Here is a 21,591-nt window from a genome sequence, read left to right on the forward strand (position 1 = left end):
TAGTGTTCCATATTTAACCAAAAGAACTCCACTGTTATGTTCTGTGAATCTACACTTCTGGAGAATAAAGCATTATGTTCTTTTTAAAAAAGGCATGTGACTACATTTTTTACCCTCCAGGAAGCAGACTTGAGCGTATCACCTTGCTCCAGGGAGAGAGAGAGTCCATGATCTGTGTCTGAGTGTCCGGTGCTGTGCAAATCCAAGGGTAGGACATGCACACAGCTTCTGGTGCCGCTGAACTGCCTCAGCTTGCTGCTTTGGAATGATGGCAGGAGTGGCACAGCAGGGGCAATGTGAAACTGCAAGCAGTTATCATGGGTGGTTCAGAGGTTTTGTGAACCTCGCACTTTTGGATCCACAGGGCACTATGCAGCAGGCCAACCTGAGATAGCAGAAAGGGGTCCATTTTTGCTTTGTGTACAAGGAGATGCATGTCTATGAAGAGCAGAAGGTTCCAAGTTCCCTCCCTGGCAGCATCTCCAAGATAGGGCTGAGAGAGATTCCTGCCTGCCTGCAACCTTGAAGAAGGTACTGCTAGTCTGTGTAGACAATACTGAGCTAGATGGACCAAGGGTCTGGCTCTGTATATGGCAGCTTCCTATGTTCCTAGCTTGATCACTTCTGCAGATGCTGAACCATTCCCTACAAGATTGATTTATATCAGGTAAAAAAACACTTGCATAACATGCACCAGATCTATGGTAGAAAGTTCCAGCAGCTGCAGTTTCTCCAGAGGAGGATTCTGGGTAAACAATGGTGGGCAAGAAGAGATTGCTTTCACTTTGGACAAACTACAGTCCAATATTGCATAGGAACTTGGGCAACTGTGATTTTAATAACGAGTTAGAACTACGCATTTGCTTCCTCTGCCTTCAGCAAGTTAACCTTCAAACCCCAGATGCCTGTAGTTCTCTGAACCGGCACAGAATCCATATGTGTAGCTGAACAACCATCACAACACATGATTTGGAACTTTCAAGATATAATATTAACCGGCACTTATAGCCTCTCTCCCCACTCAAGAGAATGTTCATGCTTTCAGGTGCGGGGGAGAAAACACCGTCCCATCCACACCTTTTTCACCACTGCAGCAGCAACACTGGGGAGAACTTCAATCCAGTCTTCATTAAGCTTCTAGTCTGTCCTTCCTTTCCTTCAAGCATTCGATTCTTATTTCTTGAGTATTTATTTCTTCACTTTCCCTACTGTTATTTCCCAAATTTCTTTTTCTCATTGTGAACTGGAGTGCTGAAAGATCTAGTTAGAAAACTAGATCCCATCACAAAAATTGTTCTTTGAATGACAGGATAAGTCCCCAAACTGGGGATAAGTCCCCAAACTGGGACAAGTTCACTGTTGCATCCAAGACTGATAATAGAACCTTTCTGCACAATGCAATGGGGGGAAATGGTGGGGAGCGTGGAGAGAGAAGAAATATATATATATACAGTATCTCTTGATTGCTGCTTCTCTCCTGTCAAAAGCTGTAAAGGACTTGTAAGCTGTATACTATTTACTTGAACGGGATTCTCACTGACCAGGGGTTTCAACAGGCCATGAAGTACTGGCAATAAGAGGAGGGCCCCAAACATTGGGGGTGGGTCAGAAAGAAGGTGGGGTGTTTGCATATTATCCTAGATAAGGCCTGTTCAGCTTTGGCCCTCCTGCAGAAGTTGGCCTACAACTCCCATAGTCTCTGGCTACTGGCCACTGTAGATGGGGATTGTGGGAGTTGTAGTCCAAAAACAGATGGAAGGGACCTAAATTGAGCAGGCCTGTCCTAGATTATGGCATTTGCAAATCCATTATCTTGCCATCTCACAAAGGCTTATGCTTAAGCTGGGCTTTTGACACAGTATATACACAGTATTTCCGAAAAAGCTGAAAACATAATTGGAGCACTTGCAGGTGAGAGGGAAGTACCAGTAGATACGGGGTAACCTGCAGATAATCAGTTCCACAAAAATCTGAAGGGGGAAAATCCAAAGGGGAAAAAAACCCCTCTCAAATCTGGCCCAATGTAATTCCATGGAGCAGAATCTCGCAGACTCAGAAGATACTTGACAGACAGAGCTCGTGGAACTCAGTGGAGGGGACAGGGGAAGGAGGGTTGTAGTAGGAAATTTCTCAACTCGAAGAATACTCCCTCAGTACAGTCACAACCCTTTCTGCTTCGGAGTGGGAAAGGTGCCTAAAACTTTCACCATTCTCAGGCACAGGCAACACACATGCACACCAGGGATATACTGCAACATTTTGTTGTGGGTCCATATTTGTGCCTGCTCTAATTCAAATGACAATTAAGGTTGTGCTGCATGGAAATGACACGTTACTTACCTGTAACTTTGGTTCTTCTAGTGGTCATCTGTGCTCTTACACCTAAGGGCTTTGCACCTGTGCAGAGACCCCTACTTCGGAACATTCCAAGTAGGGATGTGCAAACCAGCTGGACCTTGAGCTGGTTCGACATCGAACCGGCTCAAGGGCTCGATATCAAACTGGCTTCAAGCTGGACCGGCCCTGGCTTGGCTTGAGGTCGAGCCAGACCACCCCTCTGTCCTGCCCCCACCAGCCAGCTCGGGGGTTCTAACTTAACTTGTTAAAAAAAGGTTCAAACCCCCAAACCGGCTCGAATCCGAGTTCAGGGGTGTGCAAAACCAAACACGCCCAGTTCTGAGTCTGGTTTGGATTCAAACTGAACCAGGCAAACCGGTTTTGTGCATACCCCTAGTTCCAAGCTTCTGTGTTCTAGTTTTGACAGTAGTCCCGTGACTTGACTAGTAAGAAAGAGGCTGAATCCCTGCTGATATGTTTACCAGACAATGGGAAACACCTATATCAGGCAGCAGCGATATAGGAAGATGCTGAAAGGCATCATCTCATACTGGCAAATGGCAATGGTCAACCCCTCCTGTATGCCACCAAAGACAACCACAGGGCTCTGTGGTCGCCAGGAGTCGACACCGACTCAACGGCACGCTTTACCTTTTTTACCTGCCCCCTTCCCTCTTGTGCACATGCTTTGGCCTCTCCCTCCTCAGGCTCAGAGTCCTCCGTACCACAGAACTAGAGGAAGGATGGGTGTGTAAGAACACAGAGGACTACTAGAAGAACCAAAGTTACAGGTAAGCAACCTGTCGCTCTTCTGCGTGGTCTCTGTGCCTTACACCGAAGGGTGCCTGCAAGCTCATCGAGGCTTACCTGGAGGTGGGATCATGCAAAAAGCAATTGGAGGAGAGCCCTCCCGAAAGCCGCATGTCTGCGGGACGTCTAGGGCGTAGCATTGGATGAAGGGCAGCGGCAAAGACCAGGTCACTGCTTGACAGATGATGTCCAGAGAAAATGAATGGTTGAACGCCACGGATGTGACCACCACCTTTGTCGAATGTGCCTTGACAGGCAGAGGGAGAGGCTTGTGCGCCAGTTGGTAGGACAGTTGAACAGTGCTGACGACCCAGTGCGACAACGTCTGCGGGGAGACCAGATGTCCTTTATGGGGGCCCGCATAGGAAACCATCAGAGAGGCCGGCACATATGCACAAGAGGGAAGGGGGCAGGACTACCATCAAAACTAGAAGCTTGGAACATTCTGAAGTTTCTCTGTACAGTTTATGTTCAGTTTCTCTGTACAGGTGTGAAGCCCTTACGTGTAAGGCACAGAGAGCATGCAGAAGAAGCCATTTTGTCTCATTTTTTCCCCTTGGCAACAGGTTTGCTGGAGGAATTAAGTCTAGAAGGCTTTAAAAAAAAGAGGAGATTTATTTCCTTTCCACTTTACATCCAGTGATGCTGTTTTAAAAAAAAATTATACACAGATATATACACACAGAGTGCCTCTCAAGGCTCCCAAGGTGGGCTCCGCCTCCCGTCCACTTCCGTTTCCACGTGATAGAGAACATCTGCCAGGGTGTGTTCCACCACAGCGACCCAGCCCATGTCACTGATCTGTGGGGAAGAGGTAGGGCGGAAATGCAAGAGGTTAGCTGCTGCAGCTTACCTTAAGTTAAAGCTTAACAAAGTTACAGCTTAGCTTAACTGCAGCTTAACTTAAGATGGCTATCAGGGGATGCTTATATGGCAACATCTACCCGCCTAGAGATGTAATTAAGTGATAGCATCGTGTGGCAACACTTACAGCTTTCTCAGTGTGATCACCCCTTCTTTATCCCTACTACCAAACAACTAGGGTAAAATTGCAGTCATCTTTGCGCAGAGAAAGAGGTCAGGATCAGGGTCACAATGAACAAAAGTGAACTCTCTCCATGGAGCAATCTTTGGAGTACATGCCTGCCAATTTTCTTTTCCATTCCTCTGACAAGATTGATAGTAGTTTTTGTGCATTAAAAACTTAATGTGACCACTTCAGGCCCAATGGTGGACAAAGTATAACACTGAAAGTATTGCAATGCTGTCAACTCTTCCCCCTATATAAGGGTGCAGACTAGGAGTGTGCAATTCAACTTCAAATTGATTCTGGTAGAATCAAGGGTAATTTGCAGATTCAACCCCGAATCGAATCACCTTCAAAATAGAGGGCCCAGTTTGGGGTCAAGGAGAATCACCCCGATTCGACAACTTACCAGGACAACTTACATTGTATTCCACCTTCTTCCATGAATCTGCCCAATTCATATAAGGTCCTCTTTGGAGGCCCAAGTTTGAGGTGCCCCCATGTTCTGAGATTAAGAGGATGGCGCAATCGTGAAACACTCTCACTGAACCTCCAGGTACCAGGTCATAGCAGTCTTGCAGGGATTCTCAACGTTGGGTTCCCAGATGTTACTGGACTTCAATTCCCATAATCCTCAACCAAAGGCCATTGGGGCTGGGGATTATGGTAGCTGAAAGTCCAATCACATCTGGGGACCCAACGTGGAGAATCCCTGCACTAGAGGATGCAATGGATGATTTGCCCACCAGTGTTTTACTGATGCTTCATTTATCAGATTTCATGGTTTGGTTGCTGTGGAGTGCTTGACTGTATTACATTAGATTTTATTCATTTGAAAGCCACCTAGGACGTGCTTTTATCCCATATAAATGGGATATACAACATCAAATTAAAATGGCTTGTCACAGACCCCAAACTCTGCTGGGGTCAGGAGAAAGGCTGACTTCTTGCATAAGAGCTCTGCTGCTTTTCCTTTCAGGTCAGAGCTAGTTGTGTGTGATGCTACTCAAAACACAATGTTCCACTAAATAAACCACACGTGTGTAGAGGGAGTCTAAGAGTGTGTCTGAACGGCAGGACGCTGAATCTGGTATCTATGGCAAACCTTGGGAACTAAGGTTTTAAATAAGAGTTTCTTTATTTCCAATAAAATATGGTTTCGAGAACATATGGGAAATGTTTAGAAAGAAAATATTTATTTATTTATTTATTTATTTTGTTTTGTTTTATTGTTGACTTTATATACCGCCTTTCATTAAAAACAATATGGTCTACGTTCTTGAAAAAATCTTCACCATTTTTTCAAGCGGCAAAAAACCCTTCAACCTGAGAGCCATTTCCCACTGTGCTGAGCTCTGCACAGAATGAATGAATGAATGAATAGATTGTGAGCCCTTTGGGGACAGGGAGCCATCTTATTTGTTTATTATTTATCTGTGTAAACCGCCCTGAGCCATTTTTGGAAGGGCGGTATAGAAATTGAATGAATGAATGAATGAATGAATGAATATTTAGTACGGTCAATGACCCATAACAGAAACAAAACAATACAACTCGTTTGGCAGAATACAAAAAGCGGGGGTTAACCAATTTATTCTAATACCATTTACTCAAACAATTTAGATCTAATCTTGACTGCTGCTGCACAAAATCTAGCCACATTAAGTGTTACACATTCACTACAGTCTGCTAACAGAAAGGAAAAATACCCATCCTCAGTTCTACCAGGGATATTCAATAAAAGAGGGGAAAGCAGTTCAGAACAAATATCCTTATAAAATGAACAAGACAGCAAAACATGAGTCACCGTTTCTACACCTTGGAAGCTCTGCACAGTACTGCACTTTTCTCACTGCTGGGAGGGCCCCGGAGATGGAGTCCTCGCTCAAGAGCTCTGTGGGGAAAGCGCTGGGAAGGACTACACTTCCCAGCATTCTGTGACGAAATTGAGGCTCAAGAAGGCCCAGTTTCCCTTAAAGGGGCAGGCGCATGCCCCAGCACTGGGCAAAGCACAGCACTGCACAGTGAGAATGGTGTCAGGGGGGCTGTGCAGAGTCCTCAGCTTTGGCCAAAGCTTCACACAGGCCCAAGAAACAATTCACACAGGCCCAAGAAGCAGGGGGACGCACTTAGGGTTGATGGGTTGAGGGGCCTCTTCCCCCCTAAATCTTGCGGGGAAGAGCACTGGTCTAAGAACAGCCAGGGTATAAGAACATAAGAACAGCCCTGCTGGATCAGGTGCAAGGAGGCCCATCTAGTCCAGCATCCTGTTTCACATAGTGGCCCACCAGATGCTGCTGGAAGCCTACAGCAGGAGTTGAGGGCATGCCCTCTCTCCTGCTGTTACTCCCCTGCAAATGGTACTCAGAGGCATCCTGCCTTTGAGGCTGGAGGTGGCCCACAGCCCTCCGACTAGTAGCCGTTGATAGACCTCTCCTCCTTGAAGTTTACCAAACTCCTCTTCAAGCCATCCAGGTTGTCGGCTGTCACCACATCTTGGGGCACAGAATTCCACAAGTGGATTACGTGTTATGTGAAAAAGTACTTCTGTTTGCTTGTCCTAAATTTCCCGGCAATCAATTTCATGGGATGACCCCTGGTTCTAGTGCTATGTGAGAGGGTGAAGAATTTCTCTCTCTCCACTTTCTCCACACCATGCATGGTTTTATAGACTTCTATCACGTCTCCCCGCAGTCGTCTTTTTTTTCTAAACTAAAAAGCCCTAGATGTTGTAGTCTTGATATTATTTCATGCACTAAACGTTTCCTTTCTGCCCCTTCCACTCTATTGTCCAGTTTACAGACAATTACTCCTGCTACAAGGATTGGGTTTTCTGGCCAATTAGTTTCGGAATTTTGTTTACGGACAGAATTCTAGACCTGCCTCACGAAAAGATTCCGCTTACACTGCAGAAGGGAGGCACATGTAGAAAAACCACACAGGAAAAAACCCTCATGGCACATGAACAAAGCAATATACTTACTGGGCGGTAATTGATATCTCTTGGAGGGTATTTGAAGTAGGGCCCAAAGTTGATGGAAACCTGAGGGAGGCAAAGGATCTATTGATGATGGGTGCATTGCTTAGCATGTCAGAACGTCCTATGAAAAAAGATATCGAGGCAACAAAGACCCTCCAGACATTTGAGAACAGTACTACTAGCATACCAAGCCACCTAATGGCGCAGTGGGGAAGTAATCTGCCTAGGGAGCAAGAGGTTGCCGGTTCGAATCCCCACTGGTATAGCTCCCAGACTATGGGAAACACCTATATCGGGCAGAAGTAATATAGGAAGCTGCTGAAAAGCATCATCTCATACTGCGTGGGAGATGGCAGTGGTAAACCCCTCCTGGATTCTATCAAGACAATTACATGGCTCTGTGGTCAACAGGAGCCGACACCAACTCGATGGCACACTTTACTATCAGAATTATGCTGGCACCTTGAAATAGGGGTCCTCTACCCTCAGCACAAAGGGCCTGCTGGGGGCAGAGAAGGATTTAGGTGAGCTCTCCAGATGCCCAGCTCCTTAGCTCTGGCATAAATACTTACATTGATGCAGTGGCATAGGAACATAGGGAGCTGCCTTCTACTGAGTCAGACCATGTACTGTCTACACAGACTGGCAGTGGCTTCTCCAAGGTTACAAGCAGCAATCTCTGCCAGGGAGGGAACTGGGAGCCTTCTGTGTGCAAGCATGCAAGTGCTCTTCCCAGAGTGGCCCCATCCCAAAGGGAATATCTTACAGTGCTCACATGAAGTCTCCCATTCAAATGCAAACCGGGAAGGGGGGGAGCAGCTTAGCAAAGGTGACAATTCATGCTTGCTACCGCAAGACCAGCTTTCCTCCCCATGGTGGGGTGGGGTGGGGTGGGGAGGGAAAAAAAGAAAAAGCGAGTGCTCAAGAAGAATCTGTCATCTGCACGGATATCACCCATCTAGTGGCTGTAAAATGTGCTGACTCGGGGATCACTCACTAGCCAGCCATTATTCGTGGTTGCCCCCCAAAACCCTCTCTCTGCCCTCAAATCCTTTTCTTGCACAGAGGCAGACATCTGGCGAGAGAATTGGGTCTTCTGCCCTGTGCACTTGGGATAGGGAGATGGTAAGAAACAGAGGGAGCCCTCTCCAGCTGCTCAGAAGGGACTCCTGCTATTTCTTACCGTCTCAAAAGAGACCTCTGGGGAGATGCTGGAGGGCTGGTGCCACACTCCACGAACCAACTGGCAAAGGGATTTGCAGATGCCTCTGCGACGAGATGGCGTTGCACAAGCATGCGCCCAACTCGTGCTGACGGGGGCCCCGTTTTCACAACGAGGTCGACATTTTGACCCCAGCAGTTATCAGATGAGCAGGAACTAGGGATGTGCATGAACCGGTTCGAAAATCTGGCATTCGAGCTGGTTCGGAGGCGGCGGCAGCGGGGGCTCTAAGGGGCAGGGAGGGTGCCCTTACCTGCCATGCCGCTTTTCCTCCGCCGGCACTCTCCCCGAAACTGCTGGTGCAGGGTTGCAGTGTAGCCGACTTGCAACTCTGCTCAGCATCGTACCGGAAGTGGTCAATGTGAATGCACATGGCACACCCGCATATCTGCCACTTCCGGTATGACGCTGACTGGGTCTGCAAGGAGGTATGCTGGGTTTTGGGGAGAGTGCTGGCAGAGGAAACGCAGCAGGGCAGGTAAGGGAAACCTTCTTCCCTCTTAGAGGGCTCTCCGCTGGCCTCCTGGGAGTGCATGAAACGGATCATGCACGAACCAGATTGTGCACATCCCTAGCAGAAACTGGACCCAAATCAGCCTCTCATTTTACACCTACCGTGCAGCCTTTATATAAAGAGACAGCAGGGAAATAAACCCCTTCAAAAATATCTTTGTAGGCAACTCCTTGGCTAGCACCATTTTTATAGAAGATTATCTGAAAGAGAGAGACGGTCATCGTGAGGAGCAGGGCATTCCTGGTACCTTTCCCCCTTCCCTTCTGCCCTGCTTAGTTTCCCTTTTCCCACTTGTTGTGTCTTAAGAGTGCATACTGCATGCTCTTCAAGGCAGGCTCGGTGTCTCCTTGGAATTCAGGAGAGGGCTAGCATGTGTGCGTGCCCAAAAGATAAATGATAGCACAAAATCCAAAGTCGTGCATTCCACAAAATGCCAAACAGTTTGAGTGCAATTTCGTTACAGGTCATGCTCAGAGATATTCGCTTGTACTGTGTGACCTTCAAAATGCAGCCTTCATTTCGTGGGCTCTCCCTAGGATCCTCAGCTCTTCAAGCGTTCATTGAAAAACAAAGTGTATTCTGTAAAGACACGCTTGGGCAACCTGTTTGAACCAAACGGGAAATTCTTGCCATCGGGTATTCAAGCAAACCTCTGTAATCAGAGTCAGAGAGTATTCTCGACTGCTACATTCTGGGAGCAGCTTTGCACATGATCTTCTATCAACTTCCAAAAGAGATGGGCTACCCAGGTGAAGGCAAGCTGGTGGCATTTAACAAAAAAACCCTTGTTATTCGTGGGTTAGCAGATTTGCATATCTGTGGTTGGGTAATAGGGACCCAGTTTCTTTATTCACGGGGCAAAAACAGGGCTATTTTCCGATGTGATTTTCCGTTGCCATTTTGTAGTGCAGAGTCATTTTGTGATTATTTTCTGCAATCCCCATCCCGCAAAAAGAAGGAAAAAAATGGAGGATTTGGGAGCATTGCTGGAGAGCAAGGTACTGTGCTTACTTCTGCTCCCCACCCCCACTTTTCTTGTGCTTTTCAGCACACTTCAGTGTGTTTAGGAACATAACCCCCCACCCCCTGCCAATCCCCACAGGGTCAAGGTCTCTTTATATGTGGTTTCATTATCTGTGGAAACAGGTGGGAACAGAACCCCCACAAATAAAGAGGGCCTCCTGTACAAGTCTATAGAGAGAGTACACAGACATCTTTACACGACTACCCACCTTTAGGGATGTACACAGAACCGGTTTGGAGGCCCTTTGTGGGCCTCCGAACCGGTTCGAATGGCAGGTGGTTCCGCTGCTTCAAAGGCAGATGTGTTTGCTGCTTTAAGGGCAGGGGAGGGGGCATTTACCCCTCCCGCTGTTTCTCCCCTGCTGGAACTCCATTTTTGGCAAAGTCCATGGGGCGGCAGCACACCTCCGTGCCGCCCTGTTGCCCCCGTTTACCAGAACTGGAAGCTGGCACGGCAGGTGCACCCACGCAAGCATCAGGTGCAACATGCATGCGCCCACGCCGGCGCGTTGGATATTTCGGGTTAATTTTGGTAAACGGGGGCAACGGGGTGGTACACTGCTGCCCCATGGACTTTGCCAAAAACGGAGCACCAGCAGGGGGAAAGCGGCAGGAGGGGTGAGTGCACCCTCCCCTGCCCTTAAAGCAACACCCGCCTCCAAGCTCCCTCCACCTGGTTCTGTGCACATCCCTATCCTCCTTTCCAGGTGGGACTGCAGGCGAAGGCAAGCGAGTGGCAGTTAGGAGGAGGAAAAGGCCACAGGCCAGAAGGCCTCTTCTAGATGCCACACCAGGCCTGCTCAACTTTGACCCCTCAACTACAACCCCCATAAGCCCCAGCCACAGTGGCCAACAGCCAGGGATTATGGGAGTTGTAGGCCAACATCTGCAGGAGGGCACAAACTGAGCAGCCCTGTGCCACACCCTGGTGGGAACTGGTGGCAACAGGACAGCAATATTGTACACCAAGGAGTGGGCACAGCCGAAGTCGCCTCAGCCCTCTTGCAGCCAGTTTTCTCCTTCTCAAGTCCAACTTACTTGGCTTCCTGGAGCTTGCTTTAAGCTTTTCTCCGCTTTATCCACAAAGTCCTTCTCTTCAAAGTACAGGTAACTTTTGAACTTGATCAGAGCCTATGAAAGTAAAAGGGGAGCAGGATGAGCCGTTTGCCAAGGCACCCATGTGCCACTCAAGTGAGACGACGGGCTCAAGGCAGAGCAAACACTGGCAAGGGAGGAAATAACCGGAGAGTCGCTCATAACATTCAGAGACTTCACTGAGGAGGTGCTGACTGCTGGTTGTACCTCAGCCAATCGCAGATTGCACAAGGGGATTGTGAGGGACAATGAGAGGGAGATCAAGAGTGATCTTCAATGTTAGTGGACTCACTCCAAGTGTGTGAGGGGGAGTGTGAGTGTGAGGAGGGAAAGAGAGGGAGTGTGTGTGAGAAAGGGGGGGAGAGGGAGGGAGGAAGGGAGGGGGAGAGAGAGGGGGAGGGAGGGAGGAGAGAGGGGAGAGAGAGGAAGGGGGGAGAGAGAGAGGAAGGGAGGAGGGAGAGAGAGGAAGGGGGGAGGAAGGGGGGAGAAAGGAAGGGAGGGGGAGAGAGGTAGGGAGGGGAGAGAGGGAGGGAGGGAAGAGGGAGAGAGGGGGGAAGGGAGGGGGGAGAGAGAGGGAGGGGAAGGGAGGGGGAGAGAGGGGAAGGGGGGAGAGAGAGAGAATCCCTGAGTATCAACATAATGTGGCATGATGCAGCAGCCAGAGGGTTGCAACGGATTGGGGAGATCTGGGTTCAAACCCTTGCTCAAGCATGAAGCTCAGCCAGGGACCCTGGCTGCATTATATTAAGTCAGACCACTAGTCCATCTAGCTCAGTGCTGTCTACACTGACTGGCAGTGGCTCTCTAAGGTCTCAGGCTGCAGTCTTTCTGAGCCCTTCCTGGAGATTCCAGGGATTGAACCTGGGACCTTCTGCCTGCAAACAGATCCCCTGGCACTGAGCTAGAGTTGCACCCCCTACATGAAATGTCTTTAATGGCTCACATGTAGTCACCCATCCAAATGCAAACCAAGGCAAGCCCTGCTTAGCAAAGGGGACAATTCATGTTGGCTACTGCAAGTCCAGCTCTCCACGGTCTCAATCCCTGGAGACACTCCCAGCCCTACCTGGAGATACTGCCACGGACTGAACCTGGGACCTTCTGCATGGAAAGCAGGTGGTCTTCCACTGTGCCACGGCCACATTTCATTAACTCTCTCAACCTAATCTACCTCACAGGGTTGCTGTGAGGGTAGCGGGAGAAAAGCTATGTGCATGTGTTCTTTAACAGATGGGCGAGGTGCAACTGTCATATTCCCCTCAAGGGATGGAGCTGCCCTGAGAAGAGCATCTAGGTTCCAAGTTCCCTCCCTGGCTTCTCCAAGATAGGGCTGAGAGAGATTCCTGCCTGCAACCTTGGAAAAGCCAGTGCCAGTCCGTGAAGACAATCTTGAGCTAGATGGACCAATGGTCTGACTCTGTATAAGGAAGTCTCCTATGCTCCTAATCAGTGTTCCCTCTAACAGGGATTCCCAGATGTTGTGGACTACAACTCCCATAATCCCCAAGCAAAAGCCATCACAGATGGGAAGTCTGGGGGTTGTAGTCCACAACATCTGGGAATCCCTGTTTGAGGGAACACTGCTCCTAATATAAAATATATGCACCACAGAATCCAGATTCTGGTGTGGGAGCCAATTTCCTGAGGATTCTATTTTTCAGGAAAAGCATCTAGTCCTCATGCTGTTGGCACAGATTTGGCCTGTAGCATTTGCTAGTCTGCTGAGAATGTTATTTTGTTCTTAATGTTGCTGGTTGATTGGTATGTAAATATTGATTAACATTTGCTTTGGTTTATGGTTTTGCTTCTGGTCAGTGATTGAAATAAAGATTCATTCATTCATTCATTCATATTTCCATGAATTCAGTTCTTCGAGGGTACAAATCATCCCCAGTCCTGGATTTGTCTTGCAGGACAACTTTGCGTGCGTACACACACACACACACACACACACACACACACACACACACACACACACACACCCTTCAATTTGCAAGTTTTGCGACCATCCAGTGACATCCATCCAGTCACTTTTCCATGACCCAGGAGCAATAAAAGACGGGAGGTGCCAGTCAAGGTCACAGCCTAGTTTCAACTCTTCCCTCGCTTTAGCAAAACTGAGCAGCAGCAGCAGCAGAAGATTCCACACAGCCTCGGAGGAGGTCACCTTACCTTATCTTTGTAAGTATCTGGCAGTGATTTGGCCGTTTCGGTGTCTTCGGGAAGGCTGATATAGAAGCCAAGCACATCTCCTTGGCCATAGCCTGACGAATAATGCTTCCCAATGGACTGATGGAACTTGGTACCTTTCTTGCTGCGCCAGGAGTAGCTAAATTTGTCATAGCCCAGCGGGGCCTGGAGGTTCCCTGCAGAACCAGATGCATATATAAAAATCTCCTGAGCTGAAGGTTTGCGACAGAAGGGGTACACTTCTTTTTTAAAAAGGTTGGGAAGCCTTGGTCTAGACCAGGGGTGAGCGGACGTGGCCCTCCAGCTGTTGTTGAATTAGAGCTCCCATATCCCCAGCCACTGGGGAAGATGGGAGTCGTAATTCTCCAACAGCCGGAGGGCCACGTTTTCCCACCCCTGGTCTAGACTGTTTTCATTTTGGTCCAAGAAAACATTGGGTACGTTCAGTTGGTTCAGGAAACCATGAGCCTCTCCTGACCTCTGAAGCTCCTGCCCTTCCTCTCTTGATGCAACTGGATGACTTGCTCTGATGTCACAGCAAGGACAGGCAAAGAGAGGAGTCATATCCCCCACCCCATTGCCATAGGCCTGGCGGTTCTGATGTGTGAGAGAAATCAGGCAGTCTCGGGCCATACCACGGAGGGAAAGGAGAATGTTCAAGGGCTTGGGATTGGAATTAGTCTATGATACGCAATCTTGCTGAAGCTGCGGAGGACTGGCTCCGATCATTGCCTCAACAAGAGATTGCCTGAGAGCAATCCACAGATAAAAAGCAAATAAAACTGCTAATATTATAATGCCCTTATACGAAACAATGGTGCGGCCACACTTGGAGTACTGTGTACAATTCTGGTCACCACATCTAAAAAAGGACATGGTAGAACTGGAAAAGGTGCAGAAGAGGGCAACCAAGATGATCAGGGGCCTGGAGCACCTTCCTTATGAGGCAAGGCTACAACACCTGGGGCTCTTTAGTTTAGAAAAAAAGATGATTGCGGGGAGACATGATAGAGATCTATAAAATCATGCATGGTATGGAGAAAGTGGAGAGAGAGAGAGATTCTTCTCCCTCTCACATAACACTAGAACCAGGGGTCATCCCATGAAATTGATTGCCAGGAAATTTAGGACAAGCAAACAGAAGTACTTTTTCACACAACACATAATCAACTCGCGGAATTCTCTGCCACAAGATGTGGTGACAACCAACAACCTGGATGGCTTGAAGAGGGGTTTGGTAAATGTCATGGAGGAGAGGTCTATCAACGGCTACTATGTTTTGGAGGGCTACAGGCCACCTCCAGCCTCAGAGGCAGGATGCCTCTGAGTACCAGTTGCAGGGGAGTAACAGCAGGAGAGAGGGCATGCCCTCAACTCCTGCCTGTGGCTTCCAGCAGCATCTGGTGGACCACTGTGCAAAACAGGATGCTGGACTAGATGGACCTTGGGCTATTCCATCAGGGCTGTTCTTATGTTATAAAACAAAATAAATACAGGGCCCAGGCGTACCCAATGGCTGAGACCAGCCAAGCCTGGCAGCAGTTTCAGCAGGCATCTCGTCCACAGAAATCTCAAAGTACCAGGCTCCCTTCCGCACGCCGTGCGAGGCTCGTACCATGGAGTAACCTTTCTCTCCTATTACTGTCAGCCTGTCATCCGAGATCTTCAGCTGAGGAGCTGCAGTTGTGGGTCAAGAGAAGAAAAGAATGTTTACTTTACTATTAAGCCTTTCCTGTGTTTCAACTGGGAGGAGAGCTGGTCTTCAGGAAGAAAGCAGGTCTTGTGGTAGCACGCATGAATTGTCCCCTTTGCTACGGAGGGTCTGCCCTGGTTTGCATTTGAATGGGAGACTACGTATGAGCACTGTAAGATATTTCCTTTAGGGGATGGAGCCACTCTGGGAAGAGCATCTGCACGCTTGAAGGTTCCAAGCCCTCTCCCTGACGTCTCCAGATGGGGGTGAGAGAGACTCCTGCCTGCAACCTTGGAGAAGCTGCTGCCAGTCTGTGTAGACAATACTGAGCTAGATGGACCAATGGTCTGACTCAGTATATGGCAACTTCCTATGTTCCTAACTCCCAGTTGTAAGCAGGTGAAGAATTGCCAAGGACCCAAACTGTGAGCATAAAATACTGGCCAGTACATTAACTTCTCTGCATTGTGTCTTAAAGTGGCAAGCAAGTGGCCTGGTGCCATGGACAGTGCCTTTGCTGGTCACCTATACAGAGCATACATTGCTCTTATTTGGTAAGACTTTCAGCAAGTTGGAATTGTTCTGGAGCCCAATCTTTTCTTAGCTTTTGTTTATTTTACCTTGATTCGCTTTTTCAGAAGGGTGGAAAATAACTCTATAAGTATGCAAACAACCCAAATGGCTGAATGGACACATCTCTGTAGTGTTGAATGGTTTCAGCCCTAGTCAAGGAGCGTGCCTTGCAACCACTCTAGGATCTATTCCGAAATTTAAACGTCCTCCTAACCTCTGAGCCTTTCATCAAGCAATGATGCTGTCTTGCCATTTGCGGCGTGCTTCCAGGGCATATTCTTAGCATGTGAATAGGGAAAGCCCACACTGTGACTCTCTGTGTACAGTAAGCCAAAGGGAAAACTGTAATCTCCTTCCTAACCTTGGGCCAGACAATCTCACGAGCTATTCCAGCATCAAGGCCAGGACGTTTAGCTGAGCTAGAATGCGCCTTTTAAAAAGGAAGGGCATACTTTAAGAAGCCAAGTCAGTAGATCTCGATCTGTTTAAACCTGAGGGTCCCCAGCTCTGCAATTCAAGTCCATCCTGCTTTCTATCTGTAGACTGACATATAATCCAGCACTATGTTGACATAATGCACTAACAAGGCTAAGAGGCTACCGCAGGTCTCTGCCACAGAGGAAACTGCTGTCTACTGTCAAGACATTTGTCCAACTAACTCAGAACTGTCTACTCTGACCGGCAGCAGCTTTCTGGGGCTACAGGTAGGATCTTTCCCAGCCTGACCTGGAGATGCTGCCAGAAATGAACCTGGGACCTTCTACATGCAAGCAGATGCTCTGCTACTGAGCTACCTCCACCTCCTACAACTAAATACAACTGAGCTTGGATTTAAAAAAAAATAAAATTGTACAGTATATCCCACTTTATTAATAAAATAAATAAAAAACCTAAAGTGGTTAACAACAGTAAACAAAGGGAATCCCCCAAAGGCCCAACACAAGAATAGCATATAATAACACAGCAGCAAAGACAAGCAAGACTAGGGGAGCCCGTGTGGTTAGTGTTGGATCAGGACCAGGGAGACCCATGTTCAAATTCCTGTCCAGTCGCGGAACTCCCTGGGTGACTCCGGGCCAGACACTTCTCTCTCAGCCTCACAGAGCTGTTGTGAGGATAAACAAACATAAACCATTTGCTCCTCAGAGGAAGAGCGGGATGTAAAAATCAATGGTAATAAATAAATAAGTAGCAGACCTTCACCTCCCAAAGCATATGAAAAGCCGTGGCATGGCCAGGAAGTGGGCAACACAGCCGTAGGGCAAAGACGCTTCCTGGGGACGACCGCCCATAAGGTGGTGTCTAGGGATGTGCACGAAATGTTTCGGGCAGGTGGGGAGGGGAGGGGCAGAGAGTGGTAGCTTTAAGGAGCAGGAATGCAGGTCCTTCCTTCCTTGCTCCTCTACCGCTGGGGCATCAGCACACACATGGCGTCCGTGCACACGTGGGTGCCACTGACAGGGTCAGCATGGTGCTGCCAGCCATACAAATGGCACCCACGCGTGCATGGATGCCATGTGTGTGCCAGCACCACGCTTAGGCTGTTGGGAAGAGGGAAACATCCAAGCATGGCCTTTTGCACAGCACCATGATTGGAATGGCGGTGGGGTGGTGCCAGAGCAGGAAAAGACCTGTGTCCTGCTCCTTAAGGCTAGCACTCGCCCTCCCGCCAAAACATTTAGGCTGCGGCAACCGGAATCATTTCAGTGCTTCTCTAACGAGCACATCCCAAATCGTTTCGGCACCTCTCTAATTAAGCACACCTCGAGTCGTTTTGGAACCTCTCCAGTGAGCAATCTCTAGCGGTGGACTGTTTTCTCATCTCAACCCCTCAATTCATTTGTGTGGGGGATGGAGACAGAGTAGGACTTCTGATATGGAACAGAATGAGTGGCAGGGATGGGGAGAAAAATACAGGAGCGGTAGTCATTAAGAGCCTCCATAGCCTACCCTTAGGCCAATGGAAGCGTGTCATAAAGAGAAATGGAAAACCAGAAGCAGAGCTTCTCCAGGTAATAGGGAGCCTGCCCCATTTCAGCCCACAGCACAATTGGCTTCCTTGCCTAGAGAGGAAAAAAAATCTGCTTTGGCCGGCCCGGACAGGAAGCCTTCGACAAACGTTAGGGAGTTCCGTACCTCGGTCATGCAGAGCGAGGAGCACCCGCTCATACAGACATGCCCTGTAGAGGTCGCCAGGAATCGGTTTCCCCGCCCAGCAGTCCAACTCCAGCTTCTCTGGGTCAGGTGCGTGGGGGTCCGGCTCTGCCAAAATGTAACGGTACCCATCCTTATTAAAAGGGTGCTCCAGCGGGTAACCGTGGGGTGGGAGACGCTGAGCAGAGAACAAAGGATCGCTGGGCAAGGGAGAAAGAAACAGGGAGAGATGATAAAAGCAATACGTTAATTTTATTAATTGCTCTATATTGTATCTATTTTATTAATGCTGCAAACCGCCCCCAAGAGTTGAGCACTGGAGGAGCGAGGTATAAATATTTTAAGTAATAACTAGCTGGCCTAGGTGCAGGGCATCTGTGCTTTTCTCCCTCGTTCTTGGGCCCTCTATTGCAGCCCTCCCCCCTCCTCTTCCCCCCTCCAAGGTTTTCTCCCGCTTTCTCCCCCCACCCACCCCCAGCCGCTTTCTCTTCTTCACCGCTGCTTTCGCTTTCTCCCCTCCTCCCTCCGCTGGCTGTTTCCGCTACTTTCTCTCCCCCACCCACCTGCCTGTCCCGTTTGCTGGCTTGTCCATCAGCCTTATTTTCCCCGCAGCCACTTTCCTCTCCCCCTCCCCTCGCCTGTGAACTCTCGCGAGAGCTGCGACACATGGGATTAGCGACAGGTACGTCTTAGAGAATTATATAGAGAGATAAGCAGAAGCACCACAGACTTCCAGGCTGTGGGAGGAGAGGAGGTTACTCAGTCAACGCAACCTACCTCCCCCACCTCCCCCAATTGTCACTGCTCTGGGATTGCTTGCGCTGTGTGCCCACACGACCGGTGCAGGAGTGATCCTGGAGTGGTGAAGGGGAGGAGGGAAAGCAGGCTGCGTCCTCCCATATCCCACAATGCACTGCGTGAGGAGCGCGATTCAGGCCCGATTACGGCGGTTCTCACAACCAGACCTACTGGGGCTAGCGCTACCCTACCTAGGTAGGGCTGGTCGTGAGAATGACCTGGTTGACTACTACAACTCCCATCATCCCTGCCCAATGGCCACTGCAGCTGGGAATTATGGGAGGTATAGTCAGCAATATCTGGGAATCCCTGTTACAGGAGACACTTATTGCAGGACCCAGACCCGTCTCCACTAGCCTGGTTGGGACCAACTGCCATTTGTCTCCTGAAGTGGTCAGGATACTTGGATTTTGCTTATTTTCTTCTTTTCACATCATCTCTTTCCTCTACTGCACCATGCCTATAAATTATAAGCCATTATTTTAAACTTGAGCATACGGGCAGGAAAATACTGCCAGTAAATTGAAACAATCAGACACCTAATGGCGCAGCAGGGAAGTAACTTGCCTAGGGAGCAAGAGGATCTTTTCACCCAAGCTTTCTCAGCTTCCTAAATTTTTAAAGTTTTAATCTCTAATTTGTTTTTAAATTGTTAAATGGTTTTTAAGTTTTTGTAAATGTTTTTAACTTGTTTTATGCTATTGTTATCCGCCCAGAGACGAAAGTTTGGAGCGGTGTACAAATTTGAACAATAAATAAATAAAATAAAAACCCCTCCTACGTTCTACCAAAGAAAACCACAGGGCTCTGTGGGCGCCAGGAGTCGAAGACGACCCGACGGCACAAATTAAGCTTTATATTGAAACAAGATATGTGTATCCTTAGTTAGACAACTGCCGCTCCCCGTTTCTATCATGCACAGAGCAAGAGGCTCTCTCTTCTACGTACCTTCTGGTTTTCTTGGCTGTTCCTGTGGTCCCTCCGTCTTGCTGCTTGCGTTTTGCGCCTCTGCCTTTCCCAGTAGTTCCTGGTACGATACCCCCTTGGGGAAGGAACACACCACAAATATATGTTCAAATGACATTGCAGAGGATAGGTCTGTTCAAATGCCCTGGAGGTGTTTGAATCTCAACAAAACCAGACGTCTTTTAGGTGGAAAGTAGAATTTTACATTTTACTGCCTAAAATAGTTTATGTCCTGCTCATTTCTTGGCCTGCGCCTGTGCCAATCAAAGCACCAGTTTAAGCAGATGAATCAGAACAAGTCACATTATTTAAACAGAAATCTCTGACGTCTCTGACATAAAATTTGAAGACAATTCCTTGCCATCTCTTTCATGGAGATCCGAAACACACGAAGACAAAGTGGGATTTGATTTAGGCAGGGGAGACAGGAGGAAGAAAGCGGGCTGCAATCAGAATTCAACTCATTTCAACGCCACACAAGAAGTTTAAGATAGGCTTTGACAGACAACTTCCGCATCAGCTGTAAGCACCCACTATTTGAAGACAACAAAACAGGGGAAACCAAAAGCACAAAGATTTTTCTCTGCAGTGCCCACAAATTACTGTTGTTGGTGGTGGCATGTTGGGTTTTGTCCATGTGAACAAGACCTCCCCTCCCCACTTCTTTGTTGGTTTATTTCACTATTTTTCCTACAGATAAGCATGCACGCCCATGGAACCACCACTGGGGATGGGGGCATAGCTCTGCTTTGCATGCTGAAGGTCCCGGGACCAAGGGAGATGAGCCAGACTTGCCCTGGCAAGCATGAATTGTCCCCTTTGCCAAGCACAGTCTGGAACACAGGCAGCTGCCATATACCAAGTCCAACCCTTGGTCCATCTAGCTCAGTATTACCTACGCTGACTGGCAGCGGTTTCTCCAAGGCTGCAGGCAAGAGACTCTCTCAGCCCTCTTGGAGATGCCGGAGAGGGAACTTGGAACCTTCTGCACACAAACCTGCAGGTGCTCTTCCAAGAGCGGCCCCATCCCCTCAGGGGAATCTCACAGTGCTCACACATTTTATATTTTTTTATTTATTATTTTTTACACATGTAGTCTCCATTCAAATGAAAACCAGGGTGGAGCCTGCTGAACAAAGGGGACAACTGATGTTTGCTGCCACAAGACCAGCTCTCCTGCTCTGGTTTGCATTGGGATGGATTACTACATATGAGCACGGTCTACTGCAAGATAGTCCGATTCGGGTGTGTGGCTGTAGTCCAGTGGAAGAGGATCTACTTTGCACGCAGAAGGTCTCGGGTGCAACCCCTGGTGGCATCTCCTGGAAATGCTGGGAAAGACTCCGGCCAGAAACCCTGGAGCGTTGCTGCTGCCAGTCAGTGTAAGGAGCATGGAGTTTTGATTTAATTTATATTTATTTATTACATTTATATCCTGCTCTTCCTCCAAGGAGTCCAGAGCGGTGTACTACATACTTGAGTTTCTCTTTCACAACAACCCTGTGATGTAGGTTAGGCTGAGAGAGAAGTGACTGGCCCAGAGTCACCCAGCTAGTTTCATGGCTGAATGGGGATCTGAACTCGGGTCTCCCCGGTCCTAGTCCAGCACTCTAACCACTACACCACACTTGCTCTCTTAAACAGTTAAACAGACCAAGGTTCTGACTTGGTATTAGGCAGCTTCCGACGTCCCTAAGAGAATCTGCCTTGTGTCTGTGTTCCTGAAGGCTGGAACCAACACTGAGAATTCAAAGGTCAGGGGCGCTCAGGCCAGTAAGGTCTGCAAATATTATGAACGGTTGTATGCCGTGTATCCTCTAACACAGGGATTCCCAGATGTTGTGGACTACAACTCCCAGAATCCCCAGCCACAGGCCACTGCAGCTGGGGATGCTGGGAGTTGAAGTCAACAACATCTGGGAATCCCTGTTAGAGGGAACAGTGGTTGTATGTCTTATAAACATTCCTAAAACCCCTGGATGACCTCCAATATTTTAAATGTGCTTTCTTAGGACGCATACTAAAAATTACATAATAGCTGATGAGCTTCTCCCTAACATACTTTGGGGCAGTTTTTATGGGCAATAACGTCCAGTGCTGGAATGAAGCTCATGGTGTGCCCACACCAAGTGTTACTCAGAAGTACACACATACACGAGACTGCAGCAATTCTAGAAGTTGCAAAGGAATAATGATTGCACGAGAGCTT

At 48.4% G+C, this 21,591-nt stretch overlaps 1 protein-coding gene across 4 annotated transcripts in view; it reads right to left on the minus strand.

The window, feature by feature from the left end:
- Positions 1-3,742: 3,742 nt before the first annotated feature.
- Positions 3,743-21,591, minus strand: part of ASH2L (ASH2 like, histone lysine methyltransferase complex subunit) — a 45,803-nt gene continuing 27,954 nt past the window's right edge. For all 4 annotated transcript variants that reach the window (XM_053269985.1, XM_053269984.1, XM_053269983.1 and 1 more), the window contains 8 exons: positions 19,365-19,458; positions 17,601-17,818; positions 14,708-14,875; positions 13,181-13,374; positions 10,952-11,044; positions 8,992-9,090; positions 7,158-7,217; positions 3,743-3,948 (listed from right to left, as the gene is read on the minus strand). In XM_053269985.1, coding sequence (XP_053125960.1) covers positions 3,841-3,948; positions 7,158-7,217; positions 8,992-9,090; positions 10,952-11,044; positions 13,181-13,374; positions 14,708-14,875; positions 17,601-17,818; positions 19,365-19,458 — 1,034 coding nt within the window. In that variant the 3' untranslated portion in view covers positions 3,743-3,840. The remainder of the gene's footprint in view (positions 3,949-7,157; positions 7,218-8,991; positions 9,091-10,951; positions 11,045-13,180; positions 13,375-14,707; positions 14,876-17,600; positions 17,819-19,364; positions 19,459-21,591) is intronic.

This window comes from Hemicordylus capensis, chromosome 8 (genome assembly GCF_027244095.1).
Source record: "Hemicordylus capensis ecotype Gifberg chromosome 8, rHemCap1.1.pri, whole genome shotgun sequence".
Taxonomy (NCBI): domain Eukaryota; kingdom Metazoa; phylum Chordata; class Lepidosauria; order Squamata; family Cordylidae; genus Hemicordylus; species Hemicordylus capensis.